Source organism: Urocitellus parryii, chromosome 6 (genome assembly GCF_045843805.1).
Source record: "Urocitellus parryii isolate mUroPar1 chromosome 6, mUroPar1.hap1, whole genome shotgun sequence".
In the NCBI taxonomy this organism is placed as follows: Eukaryota; Metazoa; Chordata; class Mammalia; order Rodentia; family Sciuridae; genus Urocitellus; species Urocitellus parryii.
In genome coordinates this window covers 110,353,531-110,367,425 of record NC_135536.1, presented here as the reverse complement: position 1 = coordinate 110,367,425, position 13,895 = coordinate 110,353,531, and the positions used below count along the sequence as shown (strand labels likewise).

At 52.7% G+C, this 13,895-nt stretch overlaps 1 protein-coding gene across 5 annotated transcripts in view; it reads left to right on the top strand.

The window, feature by feature from the left end:
- Positions 1-13,895, top strand: part of Megf11 (multiple EGF like domains 11) — a 205,303-nt gene that overhangs the window by 27,815 nt on the left and 163,593 nt on the right. For all 5 annotated transcript variants that reach the window (XM_026384875.2, XM_077799502.1, XM_077799504.1 and 2 more), the window contains one exon: positions 12,338-12,430. In XM_026384875.2, coding sequence (XP_026240660.2) covers positions 12,338-12,430 — 93 coding nt within the window. The remainder of the gene's footprint in view (positions 1-12,337; positions 12,431-13,895) is intronic.

Below are 13,895 nucleotides of genomic sequence, written 5' to 3'. Positions count from 1 at the left end.
GGCCCTCCGACTCCCACAGCCCCTGTGCAGCTCCGATATGAGATGTCAGGCCAGGGGCACGTCCATCCTCCCCCTTTTCTCCCTCCTTTGCCCCTACCCCAAACGGCCAGAATGACTGGGTAGATGAGGGACTTTCGTGGGGGAGGAGGGAGGAAGAGGGCAGTGGGTCGGGGAGGTCCAGGCTCCTGGGCTCTGCCCAGGGAAGATGCTCCAGGTGGGGCTTTGGATCAATGAATGAAAAGGGGAAGTAGAAAAAAGGAACGTGAGGAAGTAAGCGAGAGGGTGGGACAGAAGACAGGAACGCACAGGGAGAGGGCAGGAGGAAGGCCCTGCACCGGATTAGGCTGAGGAGGCTGGGAGGCGGAGAGCAAGGCTCTTATCTGAACAAATCAATACTCCGTTCAGGTGACACAGGCCTGAACACCATCTGGGGAAGTCCGTGCGATTGTGTTATTGGGTCTCTCAGTGTTGTTCAGGGTCCCCTGGGACATTGGTGCTGCGTCCCCTCCCTGTGCTGCTGGCCTCCCACACACAGGGCGGTGAGACCCTGGGGAACCTGCTGTTGGCTGTGCTGGGCTGACTATGACAGACCCCAGGTCATTGCCAGGGAAGTGACTTCTCAGGCCCCAGCTCAGCCCCAGAACTGACCTTCAGGCACTGGCCGGAAGTGAACCTTCTTCCGAATCTGCTGGGAGCCCCGAGCCCCCAGGATTCTCTGTGGTAGCAGTTGCTCTTGGACTAATCAGGGTGGGGACACTGATGCCCTCCTCTCCCAGAGGATGTCGTGGGAGGTCCCCAAGGCCTTCTCCAGAGGGCCTGGCCTTTTATGAATGCAAAATGTACAGCTAAATGCACAGCTAAAAATTCTCCTGGTTTAAAATTTATTAGTTACAAAAAGGGGTGCAGATGAACCCCATCTCTGGTCCCCCCTTCCTGGAAGAGACCAGCAATATCAGTTTTTTGCATCTTTCCAGATGTTCTGTGTGTCTAGGAGGAAAGACATATTCAAATTCTTTCCCTATACTTTTAAATTTTTCCACAAAATGTTGAGTAATTTGAACTCTGCTCTGCTTTGGCCTTTTTTCCTCTTTAGCTTAGTCCTGTGTCCTTTGTGGAGCAGGAAGAGCCTGGGGTTCCTTGTTGTGACTGCATAGTATTCCACGGGGTGGCTGTGCTGTCTCTTCTGTAACCTTCTCTTGTGGATACCAGGTTATTTCCAGGCCTTTGCTGTTGTTGCCAGTGCTGCAGTAAAGGACCCAGCACACTTACCATGTCCTCAGGTTCAAAAGTATTGAGATGGTGCTTTCCCCTTGGAGACATAGACAGGCCTGTGGATAAAATGGGTGGGAAAGAACGAGATCCCTGATCTTCTCCTCCCCTCCCCATAGTCCTCCACACAGCTGTGAGGCTACTCCAGGGCTGGCCAGGGTGAGGGCAGGGGCATCCTGCAGGGTGAGCCCAGGAGGGACAGGATGGAATGTGGTTCTCCCCTCCCCAGGTCACCAGGGCTGGCAGGATGGCTCATTCTTAGCCCAGGTGACCCTCCTCTGACCACTGGAGTTCAGAGGAGAAAGCTGGTCCAATTCTGCTTCCAGGACTCCTGTCAGCCCAGTGTGGTGTTTCTTCATGTCACCTGCAAGGGTCCCCTCCTCTGCCAGAAAGGCTCCTGGCTCCCCCAGCCCACGGGCCAGCATCACCCTTTATCTGGCTGCCCTACAGGCTTAGGTCTGCTGGGGGGCACACGGGGCCACTCTAGTTCTCTGCCCTCTCATCTCTGGGTTTGATTCTGGCTGTGCCAATTAGACTGTGTGACAGGTGACAGTGATTTTTTAAAATTTATTTAAAAGTAATGTTAAAGCATTAAATGTTCTAATGTTATCTGAAACATAAGGCAGTAACTGTGGCCTTACCTCTGGGTCAGGATACTCTGGATCAAGGAAGAGGACGGGGTGGGGGTGGGGTGGAAATCCGTTTCCAGAAGCTCTAGTCAGGGCAGCCCTGGACATCCCCAGCTCATAGAATGTCAGGCTGCAAGGGCTCTGGGAATCTGTCCTGCCACCTTGTCATTGTTCAGGGGAGTGTGACCATCCACCTGGCTCATTAACCACGGAGCTGGGCATGGGCAGAGGCCTCTCCGTTTGCAGGCCAGGGGTGGTAAAGGGTCATTTCAAAGATGAGAAGTACCAGCTAATTTCCTGGGAAGGCAGGAAATCCCTAAACACAGCTCGGCGAGAAACAAACGCAGCCTGAGGACTAAATCATAAAATCACAGACTTCCAGAGAGGGGAAGGGAATTTAGGCGTCCCCAGGCTGCCAAAGGTGCTGGAGGGAAGGCAGGGTGGGGGTGACCTTCACAGAGGACTCTCCCATTCAATTTGCATTATTTTTATTAAAGCCCTAAATCAGTGGTGCTAAGTAGCTCCTGATTTGGCTTCTCATACAAGTGAGATTTAAAACCGGTGGGACCACGGGCTGCTTGCCACTGGGGATGCAGCTGTGACAGATCTCATATGCCTTGGGGTGGCCTTCATCATGCCAGATAGTGGCAGCAGCCTTGATGCAGACCCGGGACAAAGACTGACTTTGAAGGAAGGACCCTTCTCCATGGGTGGGCACCTTCTGTCCCAGCCACACCCTACCCAAAGCCGTGGGTTCCTGTCACTCTGTCTAATGGCCTGCTTCAGATCTTAATAGGGAAAAGTCTCCGGAAATTTGTCGTGTGGAATCAAAAGGAAATATGGGCTGGGAGCAGGGAAGGGCAGACTCAGCACCACCGCATGCAAGTTCCAAGAAGGCGGAGGCTTCAGCTCAGTGAAGCCAAGAGCTTTCTAGTGATCAGAACTATTCCTAAATGCAAAGGACTGTGTTGATTCATTTGCTCATGCATTCAGCAAAGGTTTATTAAGCTTCTTTGTGTCAGTACCATGCTGGGCTTGAGGGCACAAGGGTGAGAGAGAGAGAGAAAGAAAGAGAGAGAGAAAAACAGTATCCTCCTTTCAGAGGCTCCTCGTCCAATGCTGAAGATGGTTGAAGAGCCAGTGACATGTGACTTGTTCCAGTATGGGGTAGGACAGGTGCTAGAAAACACATCAGAAAATCTAACCTATTAAGGGTGGCCGTGGATGGCTTTCTAAAACAGGCAATATTTGAAATGAAAGATGAGTCAGCCAAGTGAGGAGGAGGCAGTAGGGGAGACCAGCACATACAAAGGCCCAGGGGTCGGAGAGAATCATTCTTACTTGAGGACATGAATGCAATTAGGTGAGGCCAGAGCTCGGCAGAGAGTTGGCATGAGACATGGAGAGGGGCTGCAAACACTGGATGGGTGGCAGCAATGGGGACAGTATTATTACTTGGCACCTTCTGCCCCTAGATGCTATGGTTCTGGGTGTCGGCTAAATTCCCTGAGTTCAGCATGTTTGAGGGTCAAGGATGGGCTGCCTTCTCCTAGACCAATGATGTTTCTTAGCTGGGATTTCTGGGACCCTTGGTGGAAGTCCCCTCTGCCAAACACCTTATAGGCATCATCCCATTTATTCTCCATGACCTTTGATTCAGATGATGCCATTAGTCCACGTTTACAGATGGGGCACACGAGGCTTCCCAAGAGTGGGTCATTTTAACTGACACACAGCTCACTAGGTAGAAACATCTGGACCCCAACCCAGGCCTGCCAAACCTGAAGTCCACGTGCTGAGCCACTCCTGTGTGCTCCGGGCCTCCCTGCTGGAGAGTGGGCAGTGGGCCCCCATCTGCCTCTCCTTCTTCCCACCACTGCCTCCTTGGGGGTCTCACAGGTGCTGCTAGAACAGACCGGTACCTTGGGAAAGGCAAGTTGCAAGGCAGAAGCAGGGGATGAGTTTTTAAATCAGAGCACTAAAAAAATGCTTGACAAGCCTCATGTTTTGCTTTCCTCGTAGGTGGTAAGGATCAATTTCCCAAAGAAAAAAAAATCAATCAGTTGGAATGTGTCTTTCTGGAAAAAGTCTGGCATCTGTCAAATGGGGAAAAAAAGACCCAGAAAAAGATTTTCTTGGGTCGTGTGCTAGAGGTTGCTGACTCAGGCCGTATGTTCCAACATCATTAACAAGTTGAAAGCTGTTGCTCCTTGCAGGAATACGGTATTGGTGGTTTGAACAGCTCAGCTGGGAGAATCCTCTACAAAGCGAAGAAGGCTGGGGGTGCCGGGAGCAGGCCGGCAGCAGACTCGGGGCCTGTGCATCTATTAAGGGAATTGCCAGCCATGCTGGGCTTTTAATCAGGCGCAGTGGCAGGAAGAACTGCTGTATGCAGGAACTTGATAGGAATGTTCCGGCAAGTTGAAAACTTTAATTGGTAAACAATTATTAACAGTTAAGCCATAATGAGGCAAGTCAGGTTAGTATCTTAGGGTGATTGGTAGAGGTACAAGGAAAGTCCCAGGGGAGTCTGTCATCTAACGTTGGCATTTGATGATGGGTGGCTCCCGGGGCTCCAGACTGGGATGGAGAGGCCCAAACCCCGGGCTGTCGTCCTTCCTGTTCGTCTTTTCTGGGACATTTCTTTCTATTAGCTGAAGTCACTGGACTTTTTCTGAAGAGCATTTTGCTGTCCCACCATGGGGAGATTTGGGCCTTGGTATAGCCTTGGTCTCTCATCCTGGTGTGGGCCACCTGGGAGACAGGTGGGATCCTGATGAGGGGAGGGGAGGACCCGCTGCAGATTCAGACATTCATTCAACATAGGCTTATGGAGCACTGTCGTGTGCCAGGCACTGTGCTAGTTGCTGGGGCATAGAGGGAATGGAGAGGCCCATGCCTTGCCTTGGTGGAGTTGATGGGAGATGGACTGGCAGGACCACTGTGCCATTGGGCAGGGAGCAGGGAGGGTCCCTAACCCCACCTGGGTCCAGGGGTGGGCAGAGCAGTCAGGGGGAGTGGTATTCAAGTTAATGTGAAAGCTAAACACAGGTGAGTGGTGGGAAAGGGGGTGTAACTGGAATTCGGGGCTGTATGAAGTCCCTGTGTGTGTGTGTGTGTAGGGGGATTCTTCACAATGGAAGACCCTTCAGTGGCACTGAGGACAGCCAGGTGTGCAAACTGGAGAAGTCAAAGGACAGATGAAGGGAGACTTTCTGCACAGAACCCTGTAAGGCAAAATTTCCCTGGTCTAAAGCCAAGCACGGTGGCACACACCTGTAATCCCAGCGGCTCGGGAGGCTGAGGCAGGAAGATCATGAGTTCAAAGCCAGCCTCAGCAACTTATCAAGGCCCTAAGCAACTCAGTGAGACACTATCTCTAAATAAAATATAAAAGGGCTGGGGGCTGGGGTTATGGCTCAATGGTAGAATGCTTGCCTAGCACACTAAGCAAGGTACTGGGTTTGATTCTCAGCACTGCATAAAAATAAACAAATAAAGGTATTGTGTCCACCTACAACTAAAGGTAAAATGGGGAGGGGCTGGGGATGTGGCTCAGTGGTTAAGCATCCCTGAGTTCAATCTCCAATACCAAAAAAAAAAAAAAAAAAAGGTTTCCCTGGTCTTTTGTGGGGTGGAGGAGGCTGGTTCCATGCAGGGTGGAGAAGGCTGGTTCTGTGCCTGGCAAACACATGGGTGGGTGCCCAGGAAATGCATTATGAGCATCCAATTAAGTGTCACCTTCCCATGCCCTCCCCTGTCCCCCCACATGTGGAAGCATTGCCCCCTCCTTGATGGGACCCATCCCGCACCCTGAACTGGCTGTCATTTTAGCACCAATGACATTTTAGTGCCTTGCTTACTGGCTCACTCAACTGAGCCATAAAAGCAGGAACTGTGGCGTATTTGCTTACGGTGCCCTTAGCATCTAGCACAGTGTCTGGCATATAAGTGCTTAATAAATGCTTTCAAAGTGAGTGAGAGCTCAGAGGCAGGGAAATGGGTTAGAAGAACTTGGAAAAATGACCCAGCTAGGTCCCCAGTGCCCAGCACTGTTCTAAGCAGTCTGTGTGCATTAGTGATGAAATTTTGTAGCAAATTTAGGCCATATCAGGGCCATTCTCCCTATCTCATAGGTGAAAAAACTGTCTAGGAGAAGTTAAATAACTTGCCTGAGATCACACACCAGGAAGTGGCAGAACACAAACTTGAACCCAGCCCATCCCTTCCAAGTCTGTTCTCTGATTTCCTCACTGTCCTGGCTTGGGAATTCTGAGTGCAGACCTTGTCCCTCTGTGCACAGCTTGCTGCAGAGTATCTGAGGGTGGGACTGCTCCCCATGGCCCCCAGTCTCTGCTCTTTGGGGAAGGGATCAAGAGCAGGCAGGGGGAGGATTCACTGCTCAGGACGCTGAGGGCAGGGGAAGGCCTGCCCTTCTATATTCTGGCTCTCTCTCAGGAGGAGCTGGATAAACACTGCACATGTGTGTGGGTATTTGCACGAACAAGCAGAGGTTGCATGGGAGCAGGGAGGATTCTGGGTGCAGGTCCCCCAACCTGACCCAAGCTGACATTTCCCCCCAAAACATACAGGAGGAAGGGTCTGGCAGCCAGAACGGTGGCCAATTTTGGTTCCATGCTTCTCCTCCGTGAGAACCAGAAAAGGAAAGGGGCATATGCATAGTGCTCCCCGTGTATTATCATCCTCCCGCAGGCTGCCCCTGGCCTGCGTCTCTTCCTTCCCTGCCCCATCCTGGCACCTCTAGTCTACCCATCCCTGCCTCAGGGAATGGGAAATAATGTCCAGTCCTAATTCAGGCCATCCTATTATCCTCTGAGCTGGAGATGAAATGAGCCTAAGAATTCTCTGGGCTATGTCATCCCAGGTCCCCTGCCCAGTTGTGGGAAGAAGAATATAGTAACCACACACACACACGCACACACACACGCACACACACACACACACGCACACGCATGCACACACTAGTTGGGGGAGGCAACACTTACAACTAGCCTCTGAATCCAGGTGCTTTGCATGGTTTTCACTTGCTACTCACAGCGGTGCTGAAGTCAGTGGCTATTTTATGAATGTGGAAACTGAGAGCCAGAGAAGTTGCCCGAGGATACATGGCAAATCAGTGGCAGAGCCAGGGCCCTGGCTTTTAAGTAGTGCTGTGCTACTGCCAGGGAGTAATAACCAACCAGGGCACCTCCAAAGTGAAGACGAGTGGCTCTGGGCCCACGCAGCAAGTTGGGTAGGGGGACCCCTGCAGGACCCTGGCCCCCAAACCAGGAGAGGGCTGGGTGCTTAGTGTCCTCTGCTGTATCAGCCCTGCAGGTGAAGTGCTGCTTTTCTAAAATTGTTCATGTCTTGGAGCCAGAAGTGGCCATAGCAATTTAAAGCCAGTTCTGGACATGCTGAGAAGAAGGGCCAGCTTTTTGGACTCTTCAGACTGTGGAGGGGACCCGGCGTTGGTAGTTATAAAGGATGGAGTGATACACATCTTGTGAATTGTTTTAGAAATCCCCTTGGAGATTCCTCGAGTCCCCCTATACACACACACACCATGGGCCGTGGGCCGTGTGACCTTGGGTATGGCAGAATCACTCATGCTACGCATGTCACCTCAGAATTGGCACTTGGGCCCACTTGGATGTAGGTCATTTTGTTTCTAAGCTGAATCCAATGACAACCTGATCTGAGGCTCCTGCCAAGAATGCTAATGGTGGGCTGATCAATGTGCCTTGGGGCTCTTGGTCCAGGGGATGCTCCAGAAGCCACATGCCATAGAATTCTGGGAGGTTGATACCCTGTCCCTGACCCCTAGGCCTTCTGCCCTCACTAGGTATCCGGCTCAGTTGGCCAGGGAGCATGGAAGTTGTCTTTATTTATCTTGACCTTTCCATGTGAGTAATTTTTATCGTTCCATTAACTAGTGAGACCATTTGCAAACCGCCAAGCAAAATATATTACCACTGACACCTCAGGGACTTGCGGGTCGTCTCGGGTGGAATGCTAATAGAACTGAGAATTGATTCAGGCCCCCCACGTGTGAGGATCAACAGATCGGGCCACTTTGGGTCAGGGAAGAACCTGTGTTGTCTCAGCAGTTTTCAGAGGAGACCCCAAGTCTGGTTCATCTATCTTTGTGCCACATTCTGCATCCTGGATCCTGCAAGCTCACCTGCCCTAGGACAGATGTCCCAATCCATGGTCTGCACCACAGAGCACACTTGTCCCCATGCCAGCCTCCATAGGTGTCGGGATTCTTCTCAAATGTGGTTTGAATCAGCCGAAAAGCCAGCAGCTGCTGCCGTGGCGCCCTGACACCCCAGAGCTGGAGGGAACATCCAGATCCTGTCATTTTAGACAGAGAAACGGAGGCCCGTTGGAGAGAGGGGCTTCAGAGACAGAGCTGGTGCTGGGACTTTCTTCTCTCAAACTGTGTCCAGGTGGCACTGGAGCCTGTGGGTAAGAGCAGGCCACTGTGAGTTCACACCTCGGGGTGGCCTCCCGTCAGTTAGGGCTGTGGCAAGAAACAGTGGCACGTTGCGGAGCCACCAAGGAGAGCTGAGTGAGAAGGTGGTTATTTGTAAACACATTAACAATAAGGAGAGACTACCATCCCCAAGCCCAGGAAACCCTTCGGGGACCTTGAGCCAGAATGGAGAAGGACCATCCCACGTGCTGCCTCCTCACGGGTGAACTTGCCTTCTGCCACCCCCCACCCACTGCTGTTTCCCATCCAGAAACCGGAAGCCAAGGAAGCCCCTTAATGCCATCGATGCAGGTCACTTCCCAGCAAAGGAGGGTGGAGAAGGTGGGGCGTGGGTCTGGAGAGGCGAAAGGAAGAGATCAAGCACATGCCTCCTCAAGGGGTCTGATTTTGTGGAAGGCGAGATGCATGGGGTACTAGTGGCATTTGAATTTCATGGGAAGGAAAAAATTAAGAAAAAAAATGTCTAAAAATCCTGCTGTGGAGGAGGGGGCAATAAGGAACAAAAGGTTTGGGAGCACGGATCTAGCACATTCTCTTGCTAACTGTGTGGATTTGCCCTTCTGCGTCTGTTTCCCAGCTGGATGTGGACAGCCAGCTGGACGGACCTCCCGGGTTACAGAGGGCCATGTGCACTCAATGCCTTCTCATGTGGTCCTTTTCCTCTTTCACTCACTACAGCTTCTAGCTCACTAGAGATGCTCCTGGCACCCCTGGGTCCAGCCCCAGCATCCTGGATCAGTCTGTGCTCTTAACCACCCATGTCCTGCTTCTCACTAAAGACACTTGTAGCATGCCAGGATATTAGGTCAGGACAGGGGCAGGAGGGTAGATGGGGCTGGGGGACTGAGAGCAGCAATTCACATTTCTCAATGGGGCTGAGAAAGGGGGAGTGCCACCTCCAGTCACATAGCTGGTCACATGGGAGCCTGCATTAGAGTCCCTGCCCTGAGAACCAAGGGACACACAGCAGTGGGAAGAGGAACTTGGCAAAAGCTCTGTGTAGAGATATAGGAGCCAGAGGAGGAGGCCAGAGAAGGAGGCCAGGGGGCTCAGAACCCTAGCTCAGACCCTCCCGGTTGTTAGCCAGAGTGGGATCATGGCTCAGAAAGAACTTAGAGGACCCTCCACTCTAGGTCAGCTGTGTGTAAACCCTAGGCCTCTGTGGAGGGGCTGCCTACCACTGGCTTCCCTGGGGTCCTGGTTAGGAGGGGGCTGCCCCAGCCCCAGGGAGGGTAATGGAGCCTTGCCTTCATCACCCCCTAGGCACTCTCCCCACAGCACCCCAGCCCCTCCCCATCAGGTGTTCAAACACAAGTGGCTCAAACGTCAGACACGACATCGGAGCCGCAGGAATTCACCATCAATATTTCAGGCTTCAACACTGTCTGAACAACACCTATGAAATATGATGGGTTGAGGTTTTAACAAGCACAGAAATAATACCAGGACGATAAGAAGCAGAAGTGGGCAGTGAGATCTAGAGCAGGACACAGCCATATCCCTGGACGCAGGCCAGGGTTTGTGGGATGACTGCCCATGTGCAGGGTCACCAGGGCCTAGTGTGCTGGACACAGGTCTGAGTCGGGGCCTGTGTCTGCAGTGTGGCAGGAGGTGCTTGGCAGAGTCTCTCAGATCCCTGGAACTTCGGAGGGGACCGTGGAAAAGGCAGTGTAATGTGGAGCTTGCTCAGAGCATCCAAAGGCCATTCCCTGCCAGCGAGGGAGAACGTGCAGGAGCTAGGCCAGTGGTCCATTCTCTAGGGTCAGAGAGCAGAGAAGGTGACAGGGCACTATGTGGCCCTCTTTCTCAGACTTCCCTTCCCCTCCCTCTGCAGATACCCAGTATATCAAAGCAGCTCTTCTCCTGCCCTTGCTGGTCCTCCTGGGGACAGCTGCAGCACTCTATGCTGCCCACTCTGCTCTGGCTCTTCCAGCCCCCGAGCTGTGTGGTCCAGTGTGAGAGAGACGTGAAAGGCAAAGGTCCTGGTCTTGAGTGTTTTGCCTCCTCCTCCTTCAGAGGCCTCTCTCTCCAGGAGCCTCATCCTTGAACTTCTCCCTTCCTGGCAGAGAGGCTGCACACTGTCCATGAGGTCACGGACACCCAGGCCTCAGGTTCTCTATGTATAAGGTCAAGGGCTGTACATGATTTTTTTCTCGAGGTCTCTTCCAGCCCTGACACTTGGCAGGTTCACGATTCACTGCCTGCTGTCACCGCCTTGGCAGAGACCCCGGGGATCAAGGTGTTGCTCTCTGCAGTTGGAGGTGTCACTGAGCTAATCTGACAAGCTGTAATGCAAATGGGCCCAGCTGTGGCGTGTGCAGGGCCTTTGCCTGTGGGGTGGGGATGGGGGACAGGGAACAGCTCCAAAGACTGGGAGCTGTCTGGGCCAAGGGGCTGGCATTGATGGGGAGCCAGGGGCTGGACACCTGGTGTCCAGTGTGTGCTCGGGACATTGACCCACTAAAACTTGTTTGGAAAGTCCAGTGGGGACAGGAGGAGCCAGGGCATCAGGAGTGACTAGTTGGGGTCTCACTAGTGGCCAGGAGAGCAGCTCATTGTGGCTCTAAGTGGAGCTGACACCTGGGGTCAGGGTCTAGCCTGGTTCTTCAGTGAAAGCTGGGTTGGCCATTCCTGGGGCTCTGGGGAAGCAGGGTCTGGCGCTGTGGATATCTTCAGCACAAACCAGTGCTCCCCCTGAAAGCCACTTGTACAGAGAAGGACTCTGGTGGCAGGCCACTCCAGACATGTCACCTTCCAAGCTTGCTGTGGACAGACTGACTCCAGACCCCTGAGTCCTGGGCATCTGAAGTGGCTCTCTTGAGGCAACAGGTTCAAGGTCAGGCTCTATGTTTGGGATGGGCCAAAGGACACCATACCAATCACAAAAAGGACCTTCTTATCTAACCTAGAAGGGCCTTCTCAGTGGACATTGGACCAGGTGGAGGGTGTTGGCAGGTCAGTGGCAGTCCCTGACAACTCACCCAGGGGGCCACCCACTTTCCCTCCCAGGCCAAAATGGCAAAGAGAAGGTCTCTAGTTGCTTTCAGGAAAAAAGCCCTTCATGTAGATCCCACCTGGGACATCGACAGGGTCGATCGTAGCAACTGATTTCCTAAGCCTTCAAGATTGGTGGGGGAGGTAAGGGGTGTTTTCTCTAATCCTTCACTGATGGATTAGATGGTGGGGCAGATCTCTCAGGAGCAAAGGATGACCTTGAGAAAATCTGGATTCTGTCAAAAGAAGAAAGAAATAATCTCCCCCTTCACCCTGCTGTCAATAAGCCTCCCTGGCGCTGGCGTGGACGGAACCTCTGCTTGCTGCTGCAGCCTCGCGGCTCGGGAGCATTTGACTGCATGATAAGAAATTGCCAGGCGCTTTCTAATTACAATTATCATCATCGTGGATGTCTCTCTTAATTACTTTCTTATAATTAGCTGTTGCTTTTTCCTCAGCATTTGTGTACTTTGCAGATTTGCTGACATTTGAGAGCCCCAAAATAGGGACAATTGGGGAGGGGGGCAGAAAGGTGGGGGAAAGGTGCCCGTTCTCTTCCGGCAGCCTGGTACATTTGGGCGCCTTTGCAGAAAGAAGTTGAGGCCGGAAAAAGGAAAGGAACAGGTGACTGACAGAGCAGGTGGGGCGGGAATATAGGAGTAGGACTTGGGGACAGTGGTTTGCAGAGTACTCCAGAGGTTTAAGCATATGGAGGGGCTAGTTTTGAAAAGCCACTGAGGCCCATTTCTTGGGCTTGGGTTTCATCTTAGGATGTGACACTGGACATCAGTTCATTTCAGAGCTAGGCCACTCGCATCATGAGGGACTTGATTTTTCGTCCTGAGCATCTCTGGCACCGGGGAGCTGGGACAAGGTGGGTGTTGCTCCTCGCCCAGGGGTTGGTTTTCACTGTTCTGTTCTCTCTCCCTCTCTCCACGCCCCTCAGCCCTGTGTACGGAGGAGTGCGTGCACGGCCGCTGTGTCTCCCCGGATACCTGCCACTGTGAGCCTGGCTGGGGAGGGCCCGACTGTTCCAGCGGTAAGTCTGGTGTCTTTGAGGGTCAGGTGGCCCACTGGTTATGACTTGGGAGGGGGCTGGGGCATGTGCATGCTTATCCTTGTGTTAGGATGGGGTGACTCAGGATGGGCTGCCTGAGCTGGCATGGGCATCGGGGGACGCCGTTCATGTGTGAAGGTACTTGTGGGGGCAGCAGGCTCTAGGGGGTATGGGGTGGTGGTTTAGGGGGGGTCTTTGAGGGTCTGTGTGTTTAAACAAAAGGAATTGTGGGGCCATCTGTACTACTGTGACTTTGGATGGAGCACCTCTGGATGGTCTCTGCGAATTGAAGTGAACTTGGGGTGCTGCCCAAGGGTGCAGGCGCTGGAGGTTACCGTGATCTAGTTGGTCCTTGGCTTTGCTGGTACAAAGGCTTAGTTTTCTGGGTGTCCACAGAGGCACACGGGGACTGATTTATGAGACTGTTGGACACTGAGATATCTCTGTGCCCCTAAAGGTAGGAGAAGGGGACACTCTCGGGAGCAGGTCATTGTGTTCCTTCATCCCTGTGCATAGATGGTTCACATTCTCCTGGGAAGCTTCCTGGTGAACATGGAGTGAGGAGGGTGCTCTTGGGGCTAACCAGTGACCCACAATAGCATGGGGTGTCATCTCTACTATGGGGCTGGTCACCAAGAGGATGAGGTGCACCTGGCAGCTACCTGGGGAATACAGATCCTTCCCCTCTCCACTCATTTCCCCCAGTGACCCCTTTCCATGGGCACACTCTGCATTCAATCAGTGGTTGGTTAAATGTCACCGTCTTATTTGATTTTCATAAAAGCGCTGACTAGTGCTGAAGCCCAAGTTCCTTCCGGCTTTGTTCTGGGGTAGAGTGTTTCTTAATGGTGACTTGAGTAGACCACACAGCCAAGCTAATCCACTAGGGATCTAAGCCCCACAATTTACCCATCTTGGGGAGCCACCTCCACGTTCCCTACCCCATACTAACTGTGACGGTCATGAAAACCCGGAGAGAGCAAGTCATGAGAACCTAGGTCCACGTTGGTCTCCTGGGGTCTCTTGCCCTCTCTCACTCCCTCGGCTGGGGTGGAAGCATCTACTTATGGTCCTTTTATTTTCTTTTTTTTTTTAAATATATTTTTGAGTTATACATGGACACAATATCTTTATTGTGTTTGCTTGTTTTCATGTGGTGCTGAGAATCGAACCCAGTGCCTCCCACGTGCGAGGCAAGTGCTCTGCCTCTGAGCCACAACCCAGCCCTACTTATGGTCCTTTTTCCCAAAGGCCTCGGGTGGAGCCCCCAGTCCTCCGGAGTCTGAGAACACGCTGGCCAAAGCAAGGCCACTGGGTGTGTGGCTTTGCGTCTTGGTGATGATCTTGGCCTAGGGAACCCAGGATCCATTTGGGGTATCCAAGAGACCCTCTCTAAAGTGTGAAGATCCCCAGTGGCCACGGTGGTCTCCTGCTTTCACCTGGTCCG